The sequence below is a fragment of the Strix uralensis genome, chromosome 38 (genome assembly GCF_047716275.1).
Source record: "Strix uralensis isolate ZFMK-TIS-50842 chromosome 38, bStrUra1, whole genome shotgun sequence".
Classification (NCBI taxonomy): domain Eukaryota; kingdom Metazoa; phylum Chordata; class Aves; order Strigiformes; family Strigidae; genus Strix; species Strix uralensis.
The window spans coordinates 579,906-600,563 of record NC_134009.1 but is presented as its reverse complement, the minus strand read 5'-3'; the positions used below and the strand labels follow the sequence as shown (position 1 = coordinate 600,563).

General features: G+C 50.8%; 1 protein-coding gene across 5 annotated transcripts in view; it reads right to left on the bottom strand.

The window, feature by feature from the left end:
* The window catches only part of GMIP (GEM interacting protein), a 64,104-nt gene that overhangs the window by 3,168 nt on the left and 40,278 nt on the right, over window positions 1–20,658 (bottom strand). The window contains exons 3-21 of one of the 5 annotated variants that reach the window (XM_074854632.1): window positions 20,424–20,561; window positions 10,579–10,672; window positions 10,418–10,493; window positions 9,491–9,554; window positions 8,734–8,859; window positions 8,397–8,461; window positions 7,202–7,312; window positions 6,875–6,955; window positions 4,887–5,075; window positions 4,631–4,768; window positions 4,000–4,190; window positions 3,328–3,449; window positions 2,996–3,082; window positions 2,784–2,882; window positions 2,559–2,698; window positions 2,100–2,288; window positions 1,881–2,018; window positions 1,577–1,773; window positions 754–1,048 (exon numbers count right to left, since the gene is read on the bottom strand). In XM_074854632.1, coding sequence (XP_074710733.1) covers window positions 754–1,048; window positions 1,577–1,773; window positions 1,881–2,018; window positions 2,100–2,288; window positions 2,559–2,698; window positions 2,784–2,882; window positions 2,996–3,082; window positions 3,328–3,449; window positions 4,000–4,190; window positions 4,631–4,768; window positions 4,887–5,075; window positions 6,875–6,955; window positions 7,202–7,312; window positions 8,397–8,461; window positions 8,734–8,859; window positions 9,491–9,554; window positions 10,418–10,493; window positions 10,579–10,672; window positions 20,424–20,561 — 2,540 coding nt within the window. Of the gene's footprint in view, window positions 1–753; window positions 1,049–1,576; window positions 1,774–1,880; window positions 2,019–2,099; window positions 2,289–2,558; window positions 2,699–2,783; window positions 2,883–2,995; window positions 3,083–3,327; window positions 3,450–3,999; window positions 4,191–4,630; window positions 4,769–4,886; window positions 5,076–6,874; window positions 6,956–7,201; window positions 7,313–8,396; window positions 8,462–8,733; window positions 8,860–9,490; window positions 9,555–10,417; window positions 10,494–10,578; window positions 10,673–17,219; window positions 18,123–20,423; window positions 20,562–20,658 lie in introns of those variants that run through there. The other 4 variants (XM_074854634.1, XM_074854633.1, XM_074854635.1 and 1 more) reach the window with 4 other exon arrangements.

Genomic DNA, 20,658 nt, shown 5'->3' with positions numbered 1-20,658 from the left:
TTCTAATTTCTGCTTCCTCAGCGAGCAGGCCCTGTAGAGGAAGCAGTGTTACTCTGTGTCAGACATGGGTGGGGTCATCACAGACACTTGGTCTTGCACATAAGCACCCGTGACTCAAAATCAGGAGGCAGAGAATCCCCGAACCCGGATCTCCCTCCCTTTGGCTTAACTTTAGGAGAGTAATTTCTTCTTTCTCGCTCATCAAACCTGCTGTGAAAAGGAAAAAAAACCCCATGTCCCAGCTCAGGGATGCCATGCCCGTTTTTGTTCTTAAAGTGGTGTGAAATAGGTTGTGAAATATTGTGAGGAAAGGGCCGTGGAGCTGGGAAGGATGCAGAACACTCAGTAGCAAGGCAAGGAAAAAACAGGGCCCGTGGCCACTGCTTGGGGATGCAGCAGAGTCCCGCGGGGCTGCACGGGGGGATCTGTGGGGTCTGAAGTGCACGTAGCTGCTTCCAAAGTTGTAGAAGCAGTTTAACATGGAGAACCCCCCAATTTTGCAGACTGACTGGGATCTAAAACATGGAGCAAAACCATCATCCAGATCGGTCTGAGAAGGTGCTGAGTGATCTGTAGCTTATAGGTTTTGCTGTTTCTCCCACTCCACGTGCAACAGGCTCTCTGCTCCTTCCTCTCGGAATAACCCTCTGATAGGAAATGGTTTTGTTATCTGTGAAAAAAGTTCTCTTTAATCACTAGGGTCAGTCTCTACAGCAGGGTCAGTAAGCCCAGCTCAGTGTCTGGGAGCTCTACCTCTAGAGTTATATTCTGGACTGTGTTTGGGCTCTGAGGTCCTTCATCCTTTTCTGTCGATGCTTCTTGCGAAGGGTTTTCACATCCGAGGGATAAGGATGAAGGCAGGTCATCCATCCCAAACACCCTTTCGTAGTTCTGAATGAGAAACTCCACAATCTGGGCTTGATACCCAGAGTCAACAAGGCACGACATTGAGACATCGCTCCCTGAGCCTGGCCGGATCAGGGTTGGCCCAAATACTATGCCCAGGTTGTTTGGGGACATCTTGTTCTCTTCGTATTTCTCTGCCACCCTGGGGAAGGGAAACAGGACTGTTAGGGGCTTCCCAGCTCGCAACCCGAATGCACTGAGTGCACCAAAACCCCCATTTCCTAGTAGAGAGAGAACCCCCATCTTTTTATGGGGGACAGAGCTCTGGTCTGTGCAGAGAAACTCCGGAGGAAAATCTCAGAAGCTGCCTGGGTCTGTCTGGATGGTGCAGCCCTAACGAGAGTGGCTGTTTCTTGTGACCTGCACTCAGAGCCGGGTGAAAGAGGGCTTGAACCACGTTGTTCCTTGCCCTCTCGCTCTGCACTTTATGAAGCGTTATCACTAAGGACCTTCTGGTCCTTCTTAGTCATTAAGACTTTAATTGCTGCAAGATGGTCCTTTCCATGAATGAATTTGTTTACCCTCCTCAACTGCTTGGCTCTCCCAGGTCAAGGAAGCCCGGACGCTCTTTGGTGCTGTGCCAGCCGCTCCTCTGGCCGCGAGGTCTCGGCAGGGCTCTCCTGCGGCCGGCCCCGGCGCTAACCAGCGGCACAGCCAGCACGCTCCTCACCTGTACAAGTGCGCCACGAGGTGCCGCAGAGTGTTGTAGTTGCTTCCAGGCAATTTGCTCAGCAAGTCCTTCATGCTCTGGATGGGATCGGAAGGGAAGCCGGCGCAGTCCAATTTTTCTTCCCCAGGTTTTTGCAAATCTTTGGCGAGTGCAATGAGATCGTTATAGAGCTGGGACAGCAGCACCGGTGCCGAAAGCTGTGGCGAGAGGAGAGGAAAACAGCGTGTTACTTCATCCTGCTGCTCTGGCACCGAGGAACGAGGTGGGCTGAGACCTGCCCTCCCGACAGAGGTTTGGTACCCACTTCCTTCAGGAAATGCTTCAGGACCCCAGTGATGTCGTGGGGGGAGTGCTCGGAGAGCTCCACCAGGCTCCGTCCGTTCTCAAACGCCTGGCACAGCTTCTCCACCCGGGCTTTGGAGCCGCTTATCCGATAGATCCCCTGCGTGGTTCAGAGCGGGAGAGGTCAGGAGTTTTGGATACAGAGAAGAGAAGATCAAAGCAAGAACAACCAACTACTCACCTGCACCCCAAGGGCACGGGCTTCAATTTCTGAGGTGCATTTCACCACTATGAAGGGAACTTCCTCCGGGAAATCCCGAGGAACCTGCGTGAAGTCAATGCCAAAAAGAGGTACTCGGTTGGGCAGCTTCTTGTGGCCGCAGGTGATGAGCAGGTTCTCGAGACACTTCTTGTGGCAGGCCAGGCAGCACTGAAAAATAACCCAAGTTACGGTCTGGTTGTGGTCCAGCACGGGCCGAACAACTCCTGTTCCCTCAACGCCCAGAGTCCCACCAACCCCAGGGGGGGTGTTTTGGGCAAGTGGGTGCTCAAAGACAGAAAACCACACGTTGTGTAATGCAGAGGAAGAAAAAGCACAGAACTTTGCAGAGGGGCCCCCTGGTTCCCGCAGACCTTCAGCGAGACGACAGTCGCCCCAGGCTCCCGCGCAGGGGGTCTGCAGTGCCGTCCCAGCCCTCACCTCCTCGCACTCGAAGCCGCTGACCATGAAGGTGTCACACTCCCTGCACTTGGACGGTCCCCGCAGCTTCCGGAGCCGGTGGGTCTGCGCTGCGCTGGAGAGGAGGATGTTCTTAAACTGCTGCTGGGATGTACCGTTTTCTGCAGAAACAGCATTAAAGCGTGAAAAGGAGCAGATACGTGCGTGTGGTTTCCACCTAGCGAGTCAAATGTGTGTGTGTCTCACCATTTTCAAAAGTTTGCAAGGAGTCTCTCTCTTCAAAGTCATCTGAGGACGACATGGTGCCGGTGGATGAAGCTTTCAACAATTTCCTGTTAGAGTTTCCTTGAGAAGAGAGAAAATCTCGTCCTCATGATGCACAAAGTGGTTCAGTGTAGACTTCATTCCCATTTTTAGGGTTTGGGGCAATATTAGGGAAGAATTTCTGCGGCTCTCACCTGGGCTGGAATTGGGGGAGTCCAGGGACCGGGATTCACAACTCCCACCCAGGCTTTCTGTGTCGCTGCAGAGGGATTTGTTCGCACCTGCGGAAGGTGGATACGGTGACAGACCAGCCCGAGCGCTCTTGGGACACTTCAGCACAGGGTTGAAGTCCAAACCAAGCTCCCAAGAACATCCGTAAAAACTTGTCAATATTTTCTCCCAGTCTGAGCAAAGCTTTAAGCACTGCCCTAACAGTTTGAGACCTATCCCACCTCTGGCTACTAATCTAAATTAAACTACAGCGGCTCGAGAGAAGATGGGGTCGTCCTTATTAAATTCAACCTACTCTGTTCGCCGTTTGGGGAGAACTGCTTTCTGGACGTATCTTCTGGCGTGCTCGCGTCCTTTGCTGCAGAGGAGGGTCCTGTGGAATGCAGCACCATCTTCTTTTTGCTGCTGGGAGGGGACCTGAGAAGGGATTGCAAACAATTTTCCAGCAGTGAAGAGTAAGGGACAACACTGCATCACCGAGGTGCCTCATGGGTACCTGAGGCAAAGCATCTGTTTCGGGCAGCTCACAGGTGTAAGCCGAGTTCTCCAGGAGACTACAATAACCACGTGCACAAAACTAGGGAAACAAATCTGTTCAATACAATTTCACCTCTTCTACCTGCAGGGAAAATTTAGAAATCAGACAGCACCCGTGTGAGAAAGGAGCGATCTGAATCTTTGGCAAATGATAGAAGTAGCTGAAGGGACGTGGTAGGAAAGTGCCGCCCTCCTTTCAGTGATGTTGGTCCCGTGCTCAGCAGAAGGACCCAAGCGCATCTCCAGAGATCTGTCCTTCGTTAGCGGAGAAGGCCCTAAGAGCTGAGCCTGTGGCTTTTCTGTGCTCAGCAACTGCCCGCTGCAGCCTTGCTGGGGACTTCATAAACATGTTTTAAACACTTTTTTGTTCTGTGCACTATATATTTCTGACCTTTCAGCTAGGATGTGAGTTTTCCACTTTTTTTTTTACCTCTGCCCTCCGGAAGTGAGTGGTTCGAATTCAAACAATTCCATAGGAATGTCTTTCTTCTGCAGAGCCTGAATGAATTCCAGGTATTTCTCGCCCGCTTTGTACGGCTTGCAGACCTCGGACAGGTACTGGTATCCCACTGGAATCTGTTCTGACTGAGTCTGCCGCTGCTTGAACATCCTTAACGTGACCTTACGGGGAAAGAAAACAAAAAAACCTTCAGTGCTAGTGAAAGCTCAGGTGCTTTTTCCTCCCCTGGATCTCAGTCATTCACTACTTTTCAGTTTTTCATTACCCAAACTCAATTACCTGCACTTCTGCTTATTGATAATTTTACTTAACAGGTCAGATAAAAATTATGTCACTGTTTCTTGTTCTAGGATTTTTTCCCCCCTAGACTTTTTCTATGGATATTTGTGTTCTCAAAGCATTAGTAATTGAAAATGTGATTATATATCTGAGATGTTTTAGTAGCAGGTTGGTAGCAATGTCCGGAGCACTCCCCTGACTTCAACTACTTGAGAATGGTCAGTTATAGGGTGGTTCAGCAGTGAAGAGCCTAGAGGTCTTATCCCAAAGAGCAGTTTCCCCAAAACGAGGATTAGAGGAGAAATTTTAAGACTACACGTACCCACGTCAGCACCTCGTCCCCTTGGTAAATGAGCTTCCGGATATGGGAGACGATCCGCGCTCGCACTTTCTCCAGCTCTTGTCGCCGAAAGTTGGCATCGCTGATGCACATCTTGTACAAAGCTTCTGTCTCCTGAACCTGTGCGCGACCAGAAACGGAGCAAAGGAGGAGAAAGTCACCGGGGTGGGTGGGAAGATGCCATCAGAGGGCGTGTGGGATGGCTCGAAACGCCAGCAGCCTGGTCTGAACTCCTCACCTTGGCTTGTGCCTCCTCGCAGGAACGGCGCCGCTTCTCCAGCTGCTTGTTGGCGCTGCCGGGGTTGGCGGCGGCTGCGCTCTGGTATTCGTCCTCCGCCTTGGCGCTCAGGTGCTTTGCTTTCTCCAGCTCCTCGCAGCGCTGTAGGTACTGCAGGCGGGACTTGCGCAGGGATGACAAGGATTCGTTCTGGAATAGGAAAAGGAACAGGTTTAGGAAGGCTGGCGAGGCAGTGGGAGGAACAAGTCACAGCAGTGCTCCGCTTACAAGGATAGTGCCTGTCTCCGGGTTCCCGTGGATATTGTCATTCAAACGGCTTCACGAAGGGCAAATCAGCCCTGAGAAATTTGGTGGCCTTCTACAACGGGGTTACAGCATTGGTGGATAAGGGGAGAGCAACTGGTGTCATCTACCTGGACTCGTGCAAAGCATCTGACGCTGTCCCGCATGACATCCTTGTCTCTAAATTGGAGAGACATGGATTTGGCGGACGGGCCACTCAGTGGGTCAGGGATTGGCTGGGTGGTGGCACTCAAAGAGTTGGGGTCAGTGGCTCGATGTCCGATGGAGAGCAGTGACCAGTGGCGTCCTCAGGGGTTGGGACCGGCACTGTTTAACAACTTTGTTGGGGACATGGACAGCGGGATTGAGGCACTCTCAGTGAGTTTGTCAAAGACACCGAGCTGTGTGGTGCGGTCACACGCTGGAGGGAAGGGATCCAGCCAGAGGGACCTGGACAGGCCGGAGAGGTGGGACATGCCAACCTCGTGGAGTTCAACAAGGTCAAGGGCCCATGGGTTGGGGCAATCCCAAGCACAAATCCAGGCTGGGCGAGGAGTGGCTGGAGAGCAGCCCCAAGGAGGACTTGGGGGTGTTGGTGGGTGGAAAACTGACTGTGAGCCAGCAACGTGCGCCCGCAGCCCAGAAAGCCACCGTGTGCTGGGCTGCACCCAGAGCAGTGTGGGCAGCAGGGCGAGGCGGGGGGATTCTCCCCCTCTGCTCCGCTGGGTCCAGCTCTGGGGGCACCAACATCAGGACATGGACCTGCTCGAGCGGGGCCAGAGGAGGCCACGGAGATGCTTGGGGGGCTGGAGCACCCCCCTGTGAGGACAGGCAGAGAGAGTTGGGGGGTTCAGCTGGAGAAGGCTCCGGGGAGACCTTAGAGCGGCCTCCCAGGACTGAGAGGGGCTACAGGGGGGGAAAGGGGGGAGGGACTTGTCATCAGGGGTGTATGGATAGGATGAGGGGTTAACAGGTTTTAAACTGAAAGAGGGTAGATTTAGGCTAGATCTAAGGAAGAAATTCTTTGCTGTGAGGGGGGTGAGGCCCTGGCACAGGCTGCCCAGAGAAGCTGTGGCTGTCCCCTCCCTGGAAGGGTTCAAGGCCAGGTTGGACGGGGCTTTGGGCAACCTGGGCTGGTGGAAGGTGGCCCTGCCCATGGCAGGGGGGGTGGGACTAAATGACCTTTGAGGTCCCTCCAACCCAAACCAGTCTGTGATTCTCTGTCCCTCTCCTCCCAAAGTTCAGGAGCTCTAAGGGAGCCCCTGGGTTTCCTCTACAGCTGAGTAGAGACCCGGCTGTCCTGGATGAAGGTGCCCAGGAGCACCCTCCTCCCAGCAGGAATCCCTGGCGAAAAGGGCTGTTGGTGAAGTTCTAGCAGAGTGTGTGCAGGTGGGGTTTGGGGAGGGGCCGCAGGCACAGAGCCCCCCCCTTGCAGGGGATCCCCCTTGGCTGAAGGCAGCCGGGTGCCAGCGTGTGCAAACCCAAGCTGTGCCCTCGCTCTGCGGCCTCCGCAGTCGCCAGGGGGTGACGGGGTCCAGCAGGGAGCACAGCCAGGACGGCACAGGAACGCTGCAAGCGCTCCCCCCCCCCGTGCTCGTTAAAAAAGTGCTTTTATTCAATAGCAGGATGCATATTACATTATTTAGTTACTGCTTATTTGTAAATGTTTGGGTTTAGTGGTTTATGCCCATCTATCAGCCTCTTACCATTCTCTTTTGCTCCTTTGTCCACTGATCTTTGAATTCTTTCCTCCACTTCTCAATTTCATTCTTCTTGGCTGACAGAGGCTGCAGAGGAATAATAGTCAGGATGGCAACAGTTCCTCACGAGGCAGGAAAAGTATCTGACAGCCGAGGGCGTGGCATTAGAGCAAGCCTTGCAAGGTGCCTCTTTTTCCCTTAAACTTGGTGAGCATTTCCTTCTCTCTTCCCTTCCACCCCCTCAGACCAGCATAGATCCCTTCGTTAGGTCTCTGTGATGCTCCCATCTAATCTTTCAGCAAATTTGTCTTAATCCACGGAGAAATAAAGTACCTGGTAGAACTCCTTGTGTTGGAGCAATCCTGCAGTCTCACTAGCCGAATTTCCAATCTTTATGTCGTGTTCCAGGACCATCGTATAGAGCGCCCGGAGAGGCATGTTGTACTGCAAAAACCAAAAAAAGCAATTATAAAATGATGGATAATCACTGCAGCTTTCCTAAATTTAAGAGCTTTTGGTAGCTATGGCCAAGATCTGTTACAGAAAGGTGAGAGTGTCTACACTGGTTGGTTTTTTTTTTCAGACAACACAGCAGGATGCTGGAGGCAGAAGGGTTTTATGCTGGGCAGTGTTGTGCTGACTCCATCCCTTGCTTTGCTGAATCCTCTAATTTTCCAAACAATAACTCCATGTTATAAGTCCTTGGGGAAAAAAAAAAAAAAGGAACTACTCCAATACTGAGAGGTTTAGGAACGGTTTTGGAGGGATATTTGCTGTTGGATTGAAGCTGGAGTCCACTCCAGCTGGTTCATCACAGAATCGTCCAGGGTGGAAAAGACCTTGAAGATCATCCAGTCCAACCATTGACCCAACACTGACTGTTCCCAACTACAGCATATCCCTCAGTGCTAAGTCAACCTTGCTCTTCAACCCCTCCAGGGATGGGGACTCCCCCCCTGCCCTGGGCAGCCCATTCCAACGCCCAACAGCCCCTTCTGGACAGAAATCCTTCCTAAGAGCCAGTCTGACCCTGCCCTGGCGCAGCTTGAGGCCATTCCCTCTTGGCCTGCCGCTGGTCCCTTGGCTCAAGAGACTCCTCCCCCCTCTCTGCACCCTCCTTTCAGGGAGTTGCAGAGGGCCAGGAGGTCTCCCCTCAGCCTCCTCTTCTCCACACTAAACCCCCCCAGTTCCCTCAGCCGCTCCCCATCAGACCTGTGCTCCAGACCCTGCACCAGCTCCGTTGCCCTTCTCTGGCCACGCTCGAGTCATTCAATGGCCTTTTTGGGGTGAGGGGCCCCAAACTGAACCCACTCATCGAGGGGCAGCCTCACCAGTGCCGAGCCCAGGGGTCAGATCCCTTCCCTGTCCCTGCTGGCCACGCTAGTGCTGGTACAAGCCAGGATGCCACTGGCCTTCTTGGCCACCTGTGTGGAGACAGCCTCCCGTTTGCTCCGCGCAGGGCTCCCGTCCTCCTCCCCCTCCTCAGGGACCCCGCGCAGCGAAGCAGGGACGTTGTGAGGTCCCGTACCTGTTGGACGATGGCGTTTCGTCCCGACTCTGCGATCTTCACCATCCCTTTGGCAAACTCTGTCTCTGTAAAAGGGCAGAGCGGGTTAATCACCAGGTTCACGGTGGCAGGGGTGGGTTTGTCAAAGCCAGAGGCCATTCCAGTCAGTTAGGATCATGCAGGGAAGAAGAAATTCTGACTCTATGTCTTTATGCAAAAAGCATCTAAAAGGGCTCGTCTTTGGCCGGGTTCTCGCTGCTGTAATTCTGCTTGCAACTGTGTGGTTTTAGCTACGATTTTTCAAAAAAAGCTATCGAAAAGTCTACAGACTCCCAGCTGGCTCCGTGCACAGACTCACCGTAACTCAGACGTCTTTCAATCCAGCTGAGAAGCTCTTTGACGTATTTGCACCACATTTTGGCGTACTCGAGGGCTGCGTCAATGCCACCTTCACATTTAATCAGCATCTCATCTGCCTCCTGAACTGCAACAGAATAAATCCGGGTTCAGAATGGCTCTGGCTGGTGGACAGAGGCTCCCCCCAAGAGTGGCAAAATTGGAGTCTTAAGAGTTGGTGCTGCAAAATACTCAAATATCAGCCATAAAAAAGGTTTTTCACTGAACAATGTGATCTACTCACAGTGACCCCATGAAGCCCTGCCCATGGAACCACGCAAGTTCCAGGTAATTTAGACATATATATTCCTCTGCCCTCCGCTTCTAATTAAATATTTTTCTTTAATTTGTTTTGAAATCCAAAAGTGAAGGACCTAAGGGGCTACTGGGGAGTTGCAGGAAGTGTTCTTGTTCCTGGGTAGAACCTAATACAGGTTCATCATACTGCAGCGAGCAAATCTAAAACCATTTCAGGCTGAAATCTGTGAGAAAGCAGCTTAGAATTTTATGGGTTTTGCTTCACGGGGACTTTAGATGAAGAAAAACAATTTTACGTTGCGTTTTATGCGACAAGTACGGAGCTGGTGAGACCGACGCCGGCAGAGACACCGGCATTCTCCACCCGTGTCATCAGGCTGCCAGGACTGTCACCAGGTGATTGACCAAGTGTTCTCATGTCACCTCTTTGATTTATTTTTTTTTTTAATTAGCAATGTTACCTGTTATGTCTGCCTGCACTTGCCTCTCTGAACTGGTTTTGCTCTTGCAGAAACTTTCACTCAGCTGTAGGGAGGGGAAAGAAAAAAAGAAAATGGTGAAAGAAAAATGAGTATTCAGGAATGTGGAGGATTTTTCAAAAAAGGCCAGCTGGGGTGCTGATTTGGCTTAGCTAAGCATCCCAGTGCAGCTCAAATAGTAGCCTGAGATTTGTCAGAGGGAAGGTAAAAGTCTGCCACAGGCAGAAACAGGGAGGAAACACGCGGCTACGGCAGAGAGATGAAGGCTGGAAGAGGGCTCCAAAGGGCAGCTCTTATTTTACTATAAATCATCCTATAAATCACAAAATATTTGATTTTTATTTTCAAGTTTAGCTCATGGGATAATATGATTACATGAGCACAATCGCTGTCAGAGAAAAACAAAGTTCTAGCCCCTTTGTTCATACAGAAAAGCATGAAATGAGGCTGATTATCCCCAAAAGTCCCATAGTGCCCAAAGCAAGTGAAAAAACATTAAGTTCTATTTTGAAGGTCTTTTGTTTCTTGAGACCAAAATTTTAGAGATTTTTGAAGCATGACTCTCGAATGTATTCTGGGTTTGCTGTCTTGTCTGATCTTTTTCTTAGCATGCAGAACTTAAACCAGCAATTTCTACATCTTGTTTTTCAGAAAAATATAAATCCAAACAGTAAATACCTGAATGTTTCCACTAAATATTATCAGCTCTGTTATTATCCATCACTGGTAGAACCAAGGGGCGTACAGTTCTGCCTATTCAAGTAAGCTGTAGCTGTTTTTTTTTTTTTTAGGGGGATGATCATCCAAAAAACAATTTTAGTGACATAGAATTTAATAAGATAGAATCATGCACTTTGGCAATGGACATGGATAATTGCTTTAATAAAATGGATCTCATTCTTTGCCTACCGGAACGACCTCTTTCTCCGCGCTCAGGTCGGTGTCGTCAGTGCTGTCAGCATCACCGATGAACATATCAACGGTCCTGTATAATAAAATAAAAAGGCAATAAAATAAATTGCGGTTCCAAAGACCCAGAAAACGGGTTCAGCCCCATTTTCTCTACGTACGCGTTTCCAATTGAGATTTCGATGGCATCCAGGCTCCGGAATATCTCACTGTACCGCTTCCTGTTTTCAGGGGTCCTCTCTTGATTGTCAAGACCTGGAGTTGGAGAAGAAATCATGTCACTGAAACCCAAAAGCTCCCCGAGGTCAGCGGGATGGTTTCTAGAGGTGCAGGGGAGCGCGGCTGAGCCCCGCGCAGATCCACAGGGGAGCGACAAAGGGCGATGGCCTGGCAAAGCGCAGCGAGGGGAGGGTGAGACGGGATTCCAAAGGAAACTCTGGGAATGGCAAATTCACAGAATCACAGAATCAACTAGGTTGGAAAGGACCTTGAAGATCATCTAGTCCAACCATTAACCTAGCACTGCCAGTTCCCATCTACACCAGATCTCTCAGCGCTATGTCGACTCTACTCTTAAACACCTCCAGGGATGGGGACTCCACCACCTCCCTGGGCAGCCCATTCCACTGCCTAATAACCCGTTCTGTAAAGAAATACTTCCTGACATCCAGTCTAAACCTTCCCTGGCGCAACTTGAGGCCATTCCCTCTTGTCCTATCGCTTGTTACTTGGTTAAAGAGGCTCATCCCCAGCTCTCCGCACCCTCCTTTCAGACAGCTGTAGAGGGCGATGACGTCTCCCCTCAGCCTCCTCCTCTCCAGAGGATTCATCGAGGTTCCTGGGGCAGAACCCCCAGAAAACGAGTCTGCAGATGTCCAGGGGAGACATCTAAGCTGATTTTAGGGCTTGCAATCAGCCGTGGAGACCTTTATGGTAGCCACCGAGCTGAAGTCGTGCCACTGTCCTTAGCTCGGCGCTGGCAGCCCCGCTGGGGGGGTTCACGGGGTGCAGCAGCGTGCCTGGCACCCCAAAAAAACCCGGGCGCACGCGCTGCACAGCCCGTGGGGCAGAGTGGGGGGTGCAGAGAGCATCAGGCAGCGCTGCACCCCGCTGGTGCAGAAGTTGCCTGTTCCTTGCGCATCGCACGCGCGTGTGTGTGTCGCAATATTTTATGTGCAGGGACCGTTTCTCAATATTCTCCGTGCTTATTTATGGTGATAACCTCCATTACGAAACCCTGCACCTCATTCAGTCCCCAGCAGGTACAAATTGTTGGGCGTGTGAAATATAAAATGGGCTTGGCCCTGCTTGAGGGGCAACACGCTCCTGCCACGCGTCTGTCGGGTCGAAGCGTGTTCTGCCCGCAGCTGCACGTGTAGCAGGGTGCAGGCGAGCACACGCATCTTGCACGGGGCCATTCATGCCGTTAATCTCACTTTCCGCTCTGTCATGTGTTTGTCACTGAGGGCTGAAACTAAAATTGACTCAGGCTGAAAGTTGCTGCAAAAAAAAAAAAAAACAACAAAGGAAAAATGTTTTAAAATGTGAAACTGGGCACAATTGGTAAAAACAAAAGCAAACTTCACTCTTCTTTGTCCTTTTGACATTCCAGGAAACAGGATGTGGTTGACCTAAATCTAGAGTTGCTTCACTGATAGTCGAGTTTTTGACAGTGAGCAAGTATTTGTAAATGTTGCTCAAATGATGCTCGGTAGAAAAGTCAGTTTGTGTCTCAGTTCGAGCTACTCCTGGGCCTTGTCTCACTCCTGCAACATACAGATTTTTTTTTCAAGTCAGGTTTTGATTAGGTCATCGTCCACCCTTCCAGCCGCAACGGTGCAGAAAAGCACAAGACTGGCTCGTCTGTACGCAGGGAGCATGTGAGCATGTGGGGGTTTAACTACAGAATGATATCAAACAATGCAGAGAAAGTATTTGAATCTGCAATTAAGAGAAAGACTGGGAAGGATTAGGGATCTTTTCCCACAAATCTCCTTGTTTGGTGTCAAATAAAAGTGCTCTCTGACAGTCACATAGTTACAGTGTTCAAGCGATGAACATCAACCGATCTAACCCCATCACCACCTTAAAAACAGAAATAGGTGTGAAGGAGGTGGGTGGGACACTGCGGTGGCACGGGGCAGCACGGGCTGGGGGCTGCGTCCCTTCTGCATCACCAAACGAGCTGGGAACGCTCCGGGCTCACTTGCCTTTGCTGAGTGAATAATTTGGATTTAGGCTGGCCCTCGTTCTTTAAAAGTTTTCTGAATGTTTTACTCCAAAGCAAAAGGAGACGGTGAAAATGTGTGAAGACGCCCTTGGGTTTTTTACACTAAACCACCGAGGTCTGAAGGAGCTGCGGGGAACCGCCAGACCCCACGCGTGGGGCACCCGGGGCAGGGACGGAAAAGCACCGATGCTGCTCACGGAGAGCTGCAAACTGTGCTCAGCGCCTGCCCTGCTTCATCCTGAGAAACCCCCGTTCCGTGGCTGACCTGGGGCAGGCAGTTTACCAAACATCTCAGCCTGGTTTTTCTGTAAGAGGCCCAAATTGTTCACAATCCAAGATGTAACAAATCCAAGGCTTACTAATGTAATGTGAATCCTAGCTACTCTCGTTACTTTGTGTGAGCAGATGGAGCTTTAATTGCTCTTGTTTACCACTAGCAGAGGATTGTACAACAGGAAGAAGTGACTCAACTTGAGCAGCGCTGGTGATGGGCGAAATGAAACATTCTGCTTTTGAAAGCAGCTCTTGAGGCACCGTAAGATAAGCAAGAACCTCAGGTTCTTGCAAGTCTTTTGCTTCATCTCGCTAAGATACTGTTATATGTAACACTATAAAAGTAGGACGGAAGAAAAATTGGACATGAAAAGTTTCCCTGGCCTTGCAGCGGATGTTGTTAGCTGCATTCCCACAAGTTTAAACACGCGCTTCCCTCTACGCAGCCCCTTTGTCATTCGGGAGCTGTGCCAGTTTGTCCCATCTATTTGAAATCTTTTTTGACATGTGCAGGTCTGGGCCAAATGATTCACGTGCCTCGTGCGTGTATCATGAAGGAAAGGAATCGCCTCGAATGTATTGCTCTTCGCTGTCACAGCTGCCGTCGGGACAGCTTCAGGGTGTCCCTTCCTGATGAGCCATGCGCTCCTGATTGCCCACGTGCGAAATCCATAAACATCTGTATCCACTTTCCTGTACAAGAAGGAAAATGGAGCCCCTGGCAGGTTTGCAGAGGCTCCCGTAAATATCCATAAACTAATTCATCTTTCAGATCCCGCTCAGAGCCTTGGCCGGTGAGGATGAGGGAGCAGAGCATCCGCCGCGGCGCTGGGATGTGGGACTGCAGACTTGGAGAGACTTTGTCTGGTCACTACAACTCTGCAGCCTCATTGCCACACAGGTGCTGCCATTCCAAACCAGTTATCTCACTGGACAACCTGACGACAACTGGAAGGTTGATCTAGAAACTCACTCTTCTGGAGATTAAAACCCATCTGTTTCTTGAAGGACAGAGTATCCTTATTCTTCTTATCTTAGACAATTCCAGCAGAAACCCTTTCCAGCGTCGGCACTAGACCCGCATCCCCGAGGCGAGCACCCTGTCCAGGCAGCGCTCGCACCGGAGCAGAGTTCTACCCCTCCTTGGGTGGCCAAGACTCATCTCATCTCCATCATCGACCTTCAGGGAAGCTCACGGCTCCTCGCTGCCTTTTTCCGCCGTGACGGGGAGGGCGCACTCCCCCGGCGGTAGGTGTGCGGAGCGCTGAGGATATTTTTAGCAGGAGAAGCTCTTGTTCTGCCGTTCAGCAGAAGCGTCGCTTCCCTTTCTGCTGCAGTTACCGTGAAATGAGGTAAATGTCTAAACCCCTCATTCGGTGTGGCACCCTTGCTAAACCTCAGTATCACGAGTCTGTTCCTCGCTACCACCTTCCCCTTCTCTGCGCTCAGTCTTGCGCTTTGCAACACAACATCTGAATTTTTCCACTGGAGAAAATCTCCCATTTCTGCATAAAAGGGCTCACGCTTCTTAGCGGAAACTCCCCCGCTCGCTAACCCGCAACACAGTTCGAAGCAAATTGGGCCAAACAAGTCTGAGAACTCTCAAATTGTCGTCCGCCACTCCTGCACAAAATCCTCCCTCTCGAACCACGTCGTCCCTCCGTGAGGCTGCGGGTACGGCTGGCAGCGAGGGACGCCCGCTGCCCAGGGCAGCACCTCTCTCTGCCTGAGCAATAACAGGTTTGGAACAAAATAATCCAAGTTCCTTGACAACGGTTTTGCAAAACCAAGACCCACTTCCCATCTGTCACTCTGATTTCTCCTCTTCCTCCTTCAGTGGAACAAAGGCCCTGGCAAAAACGGCATTTACAAATCAGCTCGTTTTTGAGGAGGTTGGAACTGCTGCCGAGCAGGGCGATCGCCCACAACTGACAGGAAATACAGCAAGGTCAGGCGTCCTAAATAGCATTGTATTAACGAGGGGATTAATTAAACATTCCAGGGCAGGATGGGGGGGGGGGGTGTGCGTGTGGAGAATTTCCACTTTGTACATCAATTCATTAGAAAAAGAAAGTGTGCACATGGCAAATGTTTGAGATGTCTGCCAGCAGAAACTGAGCACAGGTGCGTTAGTTTGCCAAAAACAAATGAGGTGATCGCCAGCTTTAGAGGAAAATATTAGTAAAACAGACTTGATAGCTGGCAGCCCCTTGCAGTTCTTAGTTAACAAACCTTGCTTTTTAAGTAAGAAAAGTACAACTACATTAAACTTCTGGTGGTTTGTTTCTTCAACATCAAGAATAAGGAAGTGTTAGCGATGGTAAGAAGAATTTAAACTGACAGTGAAGCACAGCAGATGCTTCCAGTCCTGGAAGGCAGTAAAAGGACCTCCCAGTTAGCGACCGAAGGATGAATCTAGGACATGAGTGGCTAAAAACCAAGTCTGAACAAAATAATTTACACCAGTCATCTCGGTTTTTCAAAAGAGCTGCCAGATAAACCTCCTTAACAGATGAGATTTTGTTGACAAAAGGCACGCTGTGGAGATGGCACACTTGGATTTCTTGGGGGCATTTGCCTTTTCCAGTCACGTCACGTTCTGGATGGTACCCTTGGTCACATGTTAAAAACAGTTTCACAGACAAACCTAAAAATACCTCTTAAATCGATGTATTTGTTGTTTCTAGTGGGATCTCAGAAACAGATTCCTGCTCTTTGGTGGGTTTATTAAAGGATCAGATTTGTATTGTCATCATCTCTCCTGCCAAAGTGCTTGATGAGACCAAGAGCGTCGGCCAACGCTCCGGCAGAGAGCTGTTTATTGGTCTTTAAGTGCCTTCAGAAATGGTTTTGCTTCCACGGCGGCGCAGAGCTGAACATCCACAAATCAGGTGCAGCTATTTCACAGAATCACAGAATCGTTCAGGGTGGAAAAGACCTTGAAGATCATCCAGTCCAACCATTGACCCAACACTGACCGTTCCCAACTCTACCAGATCCCTCAGCGCTAAGTCAACCTTGCTCTTCAACCCCTCCAGGGATGGGGACTCCCCCCCTGCCCTGGGCAGCCCATTCCAACGCCCAACAGCCCCTTCTGGACAGAAATCCTTCCTCAGAGCCAGTCTGACCCTGCCCTGGCGCAGCTTGAGGCCATTCCCTCTTGGCCTGCCGCTGGTCCCTTGGCTCAAGAGACTCATCCCCAGCTGTCTGCACCCTCCTTTCAGGTAGCTGTAGAGGGAGGCTGGAAGTCTCTGCCCTGAAAAGCAGAGCTGGACACAAGGGGTAGTCGCCTAACACGAGCTTCACACGCAATGCCGCGGAAAGAGCCGGCTGCAAGCCCTGGGTACGGGCAAAAGGGGAACAGGGAGCAGAAAGAGGCTCCAGCAACGCTGGACGAGGAGCACGTTGGGTGTCGGTGCTGACGGGGTTGTGCAGACGTTGCTGAAGGCACAGAAACACTCTGTAGGGCAAGGGGGGGGGGGGGTAGAAAACTCGTCTCATTTCTAAACAAGCTCAGTTTATTCAGCTTATCAAAGACACGGAGCCGTCCTTGAACTATCCCCAAGTATGACTGTGAGCTACAGAAACTGTTAACTACTGTTTTGTTGATTTTCGTGACAAAGCCATGACAAGATCCAGCTGCTAAAAGTCAAGCTGAAATAAAGTTTTCTAGCTACAGGGATAACGATGCATTTGAATGTGACAGCAGGGAAAGGACTCGTGTTCCTTTCCACATTTCCTTGAGCCAGTGAGATTTTTTTTTCCCTCCTCTCTCTGAAGCACCAGGGACTGGCCCCTGTGGAACGTGGGGCTCTGGCAGGAGGGGATTTGTGCTCTCGGGTGGCACAGAGACCTCTCAGATGCTCAGTTGGTGTTACTCAGATTCAAATGGATTATGTTCTTAATTAAGGTTGTCGCCTTTGAGAACAAGGACTTAGAGCAAATTTTTATCCGAGGGACTTGAGCAGAGGGTGTGCAAGTACCAGCATTATGTACTTCTGATCTCTTAAGAGAAAATGCTGCACATTCCACCTCCTGAAGAAGGGGGGTGCATCCTTTCCTCTTACAAAAGTCAATGCCCAGTACAAATGCATCCCAGAACTGCATCTGGCAGAGAAAGACTTAAAGAACTGAGCAGGCGGGACCTTCATGGCAACCCCAGTTAGAGGAACTCAGGGCTGTTTTCTAGCACCCGTATTTCCTAGGTGGCTCAGGCTGATCTGCTTCACACGTCACACCAAGCCCCAAAAGCTGACATTACAAACAGGATAAAAGCTCATTTCAAACGCCGTCACATACCACTTGGTTCTGGCTCTCCCATGGCTGAATCTTCAGTATTTTGGTCAGCAGCAGAATCCCAAATTACCCCGCTTTGAATCACGGCCAAATTGAGTAAAAACACGACTCCTTGATCAGATCAGACGTGAAGGAATTATCCAGAAGCCCATGGGAGCTGCGTGTGAAGACGACCTGCCCGACATCACTGGCAGAAGTGGCTGTCGGTGAGCGCGGCCGCGGGAGCCAAATCTGCTTCCTGCAGACACGCTTCCGCGCAGGGGAACTGCGCAGCCCACGCTGGTTTGATGGTGCAATTTGCATAACTCAGATGTGTCGTGGTAAATAGCAAAGGGACCGTTTCTGAGTCCTCCTGGCCTTCAGTGCGTGCCGCTATCGCAGCAGCCACAGTTGTTCTACCCGGGGAGCACATTCTGCCTCCCGAGAAACACCCGTGCCTCCAAATAGACCGAACAAACCACCGAGAAACTGCCGGTGGGGAGGGGAAAGGGCTGTTCGGTTAAAAGAGGGGACAGGAGAAGGGCGAGGATGAGCCCCTGGGGCAGGGAGGGGCCAGCAGCCGCCCTCGCCTGACCCCCGGCCCTCTGCTCTCTTCGCCGGTGCGTGAGTGTGACGGAGCCTCCTGGGAGCTCGCAGCCCTGCTCGACCTCTGCTCAGCAAAACCTGATTTTATACGTTTTTGATGCGCTAGGAAAAAAGCTTTTGCTCGCGTCAAGATATTTCTCAGCCTGGGAGTGCTCTCCAGATGGTGGGCCGGGGTGCAGACCTTTAAATCCCAACGCCCGCCCGTGCCGGACGATGCTCTCCCGCCCACAAGCGACTGATTTACTGGCTGCAAGCGCAGAGCTGGCCTTGCCGGCTTCAAAATTGGTGAATTTTGCCTTCAGTTGAGGAATACTGGTGGTGATTTAGCGATGAAACTCTGCTGTGGGAACTGGAAAGCATTTATTCAAAGATTAGAGACCAAAGTGAGCAGAAACTGAACTTTTTTCCTTCTGCAAATATTAGAGAAACCAACAGCAAAAATGTGACAGTCAACAAACAAACATGCTCAGCAGCCAAGCTATTCATTTTTCTTCACTAAATAATGAATAATTTAAAAATCTATGCTTTGTCATGCAATGAAAAGATACGTTTGTGGCCCTGGACTCCCAAAAACCACAGTTTCTCTTTCCTCAGCATTTGCTGGAGACTCAAGTAATGCCGCTACGTTTCTTCTGTGAGATTTCTGCCTGCGGTCGCGGCGCAGACTCGGTGGCAGAGCTACAGGCTCCTCTGTCCCTCCGACTGCAGCCAGACCCGGGCCAGAGCTAAGTCAGCTGAGCTTTCTATCGTCAACGCTTAATTAAAAAAAAATTAAATAATCCTAGACTCTCAGAGTTACCGCTTCAGCGTCGAATGTTTCAGGCTCAAGCGAACGTGGCACGTGGGAGAGTTTCTGCCCCGACTCTGGAGGGAACGGGTGACTTTCAGAAGGGAGCAGGAGACTCGGGATGAAAAACCCCACGGCAAAGCGCTGCTGGGATGGGCGAGGGGCCAGCCCGGGGACATCCTCCTGGCAGATCTTCCCCAGTCTGCGTCTCGGTTTCTTATGATCAAGCAGTATAATTCCAGGGTGTTTAGTGCCGGTGTAATTGCCGTACCCTGCTGCAAAGGGCTTTATTCCCAGAGAAGCGCTATAAAAAGGGTTTTTCTAGTGTAAAGGCATTTATAGACAAAAGGATTGCAACATAGTATAGCAACACCCTCTAATTAATTTTTTTTAAAAAAAAGCTAATAAAAGCCAACATAGAACAAGGGGTGGGGCTCCTTATTTACCAGAAACATCACTCAGGATCCCAATTCCCAGTCTCGGGCAGTTTCCTCGACGTTCTTGGGGAATGACTGTGCCCTTTTTTGGTTGGGGTTTGGTTATTTTTTTTTTTGGTAAAAGCCGAGATGGTAAAACCCTAAACTTTGTTTTGAAGATCAGAGGCTCACAAAGGGGAAGTAATGGGAATTCTTGAGAAACGGCCCATTTTCCAAGGTGACACAGGGCAGTAACGAGGTCCTCTAACGAGAGGCTGCAGCCGGCTGGGTGCTGGGCACAGGGCTACTCCCCTGACTCTGAGCTCCTCCGGCGCAGCCTGCAAACTCCTCCTGCATTTCTAACAGGTGAATTTTTTTTTAATGACTATTTTAGAACAAGCACAATGGCAAGTTACTGCAGACAATACACAGGAGCAGCCCCCTACGAGGTCTCGTTAAACTCTCCTTTACGTCACCGCTGCTATTTTACAAGGCAAATATCTTTCCACATCGGTAAGTCTTTTGAAGGCAGGGGAGGAAAGAAACCGGGAGCGATAGCAGCGGCGTGGTTGGGGCACTTTCCTTCCTTCCAGCCCCTGCTGAGAGCCTCGTGCCAGCCCTGGCTCTGCTCACACACCCAATATCGGGACAGGACATTCAGCGCTTCCTCTCGAAGCTCATCAGACTCCCAGAACAAAGGCCAGGAACCACTGTGCCTTTCTTCTGGAGCGGCTGAGACCAGCTTTCAGGTGAGGATTTTCCACTAGATTTAAGGGTATCTGAGCTCCCGAGAAACCAACGTGCAAAACAGGGATAGAAAGAACATTAACCACCCCCCAGCCAGGGTCAGCGTGGCGCGGGGCACTACCTTAACCTCCAAGGGCTCTGTAAAGCAACATCCTGTGGGTCAGTCGAGTTCTACCTCCCTGCCACGCACGGACTAGCCAACACCTGAAAACATTTTGCAGAGGGTTACGCAGGAATTCGACGCTGAGAGACGTCCCGGCACGTGTCTGCTCGCTCCGACAAACAGAACCAAGCCAAGAACAGCTCCCCGGAGCCGCGCGTTTCCCTTCTTTGGTTTGACCATCCGAACGTGTGTCTTCACAAGTGGAAAACACACAGATAGGTGCCGTTTGCCAGCACGATGCCAACCTAAACAGAAAAGCTCTCACGTCTGAGCCTTTATCTTGCTTTCACGCATTCTAAAAGCACCATCTTCCCTAACGCTGGGAGCTGGGTACGAATAAGCCTTGATGGTCACTGACTTCTGCTCAGCTTCGGTAGCGACGGGTGCTTTCCGTGCACGTGGACACCCGTGTGTGTCTGTGCTGAGCCCAGCTGAAAGCTTTTCCGCCCCCACTGAGCAGAGGGCAATAACTACAGCGCTCGTTACCTTCTCTAAGGTTGTGGATTTACCATTGATATTGGCGACAAGGGTCGCTACCGCAGGCTGGATGGCATCCCCAGTCAGAGCAGGGTAGGTGTTCAGGAAGGAGGAGATGGCTTGCAGTAAATCTGCCAGCTTGGCTTCAGCAGAAGCTGAAATAACTTCTCCTAAAATTAAGAAGGAGAAAAATTACCATTTTTTTGCATGCATAAACTCTCCTCCTCACCTTTCCCACGATGAACTCGCTTCAGCACAGCCGCACAC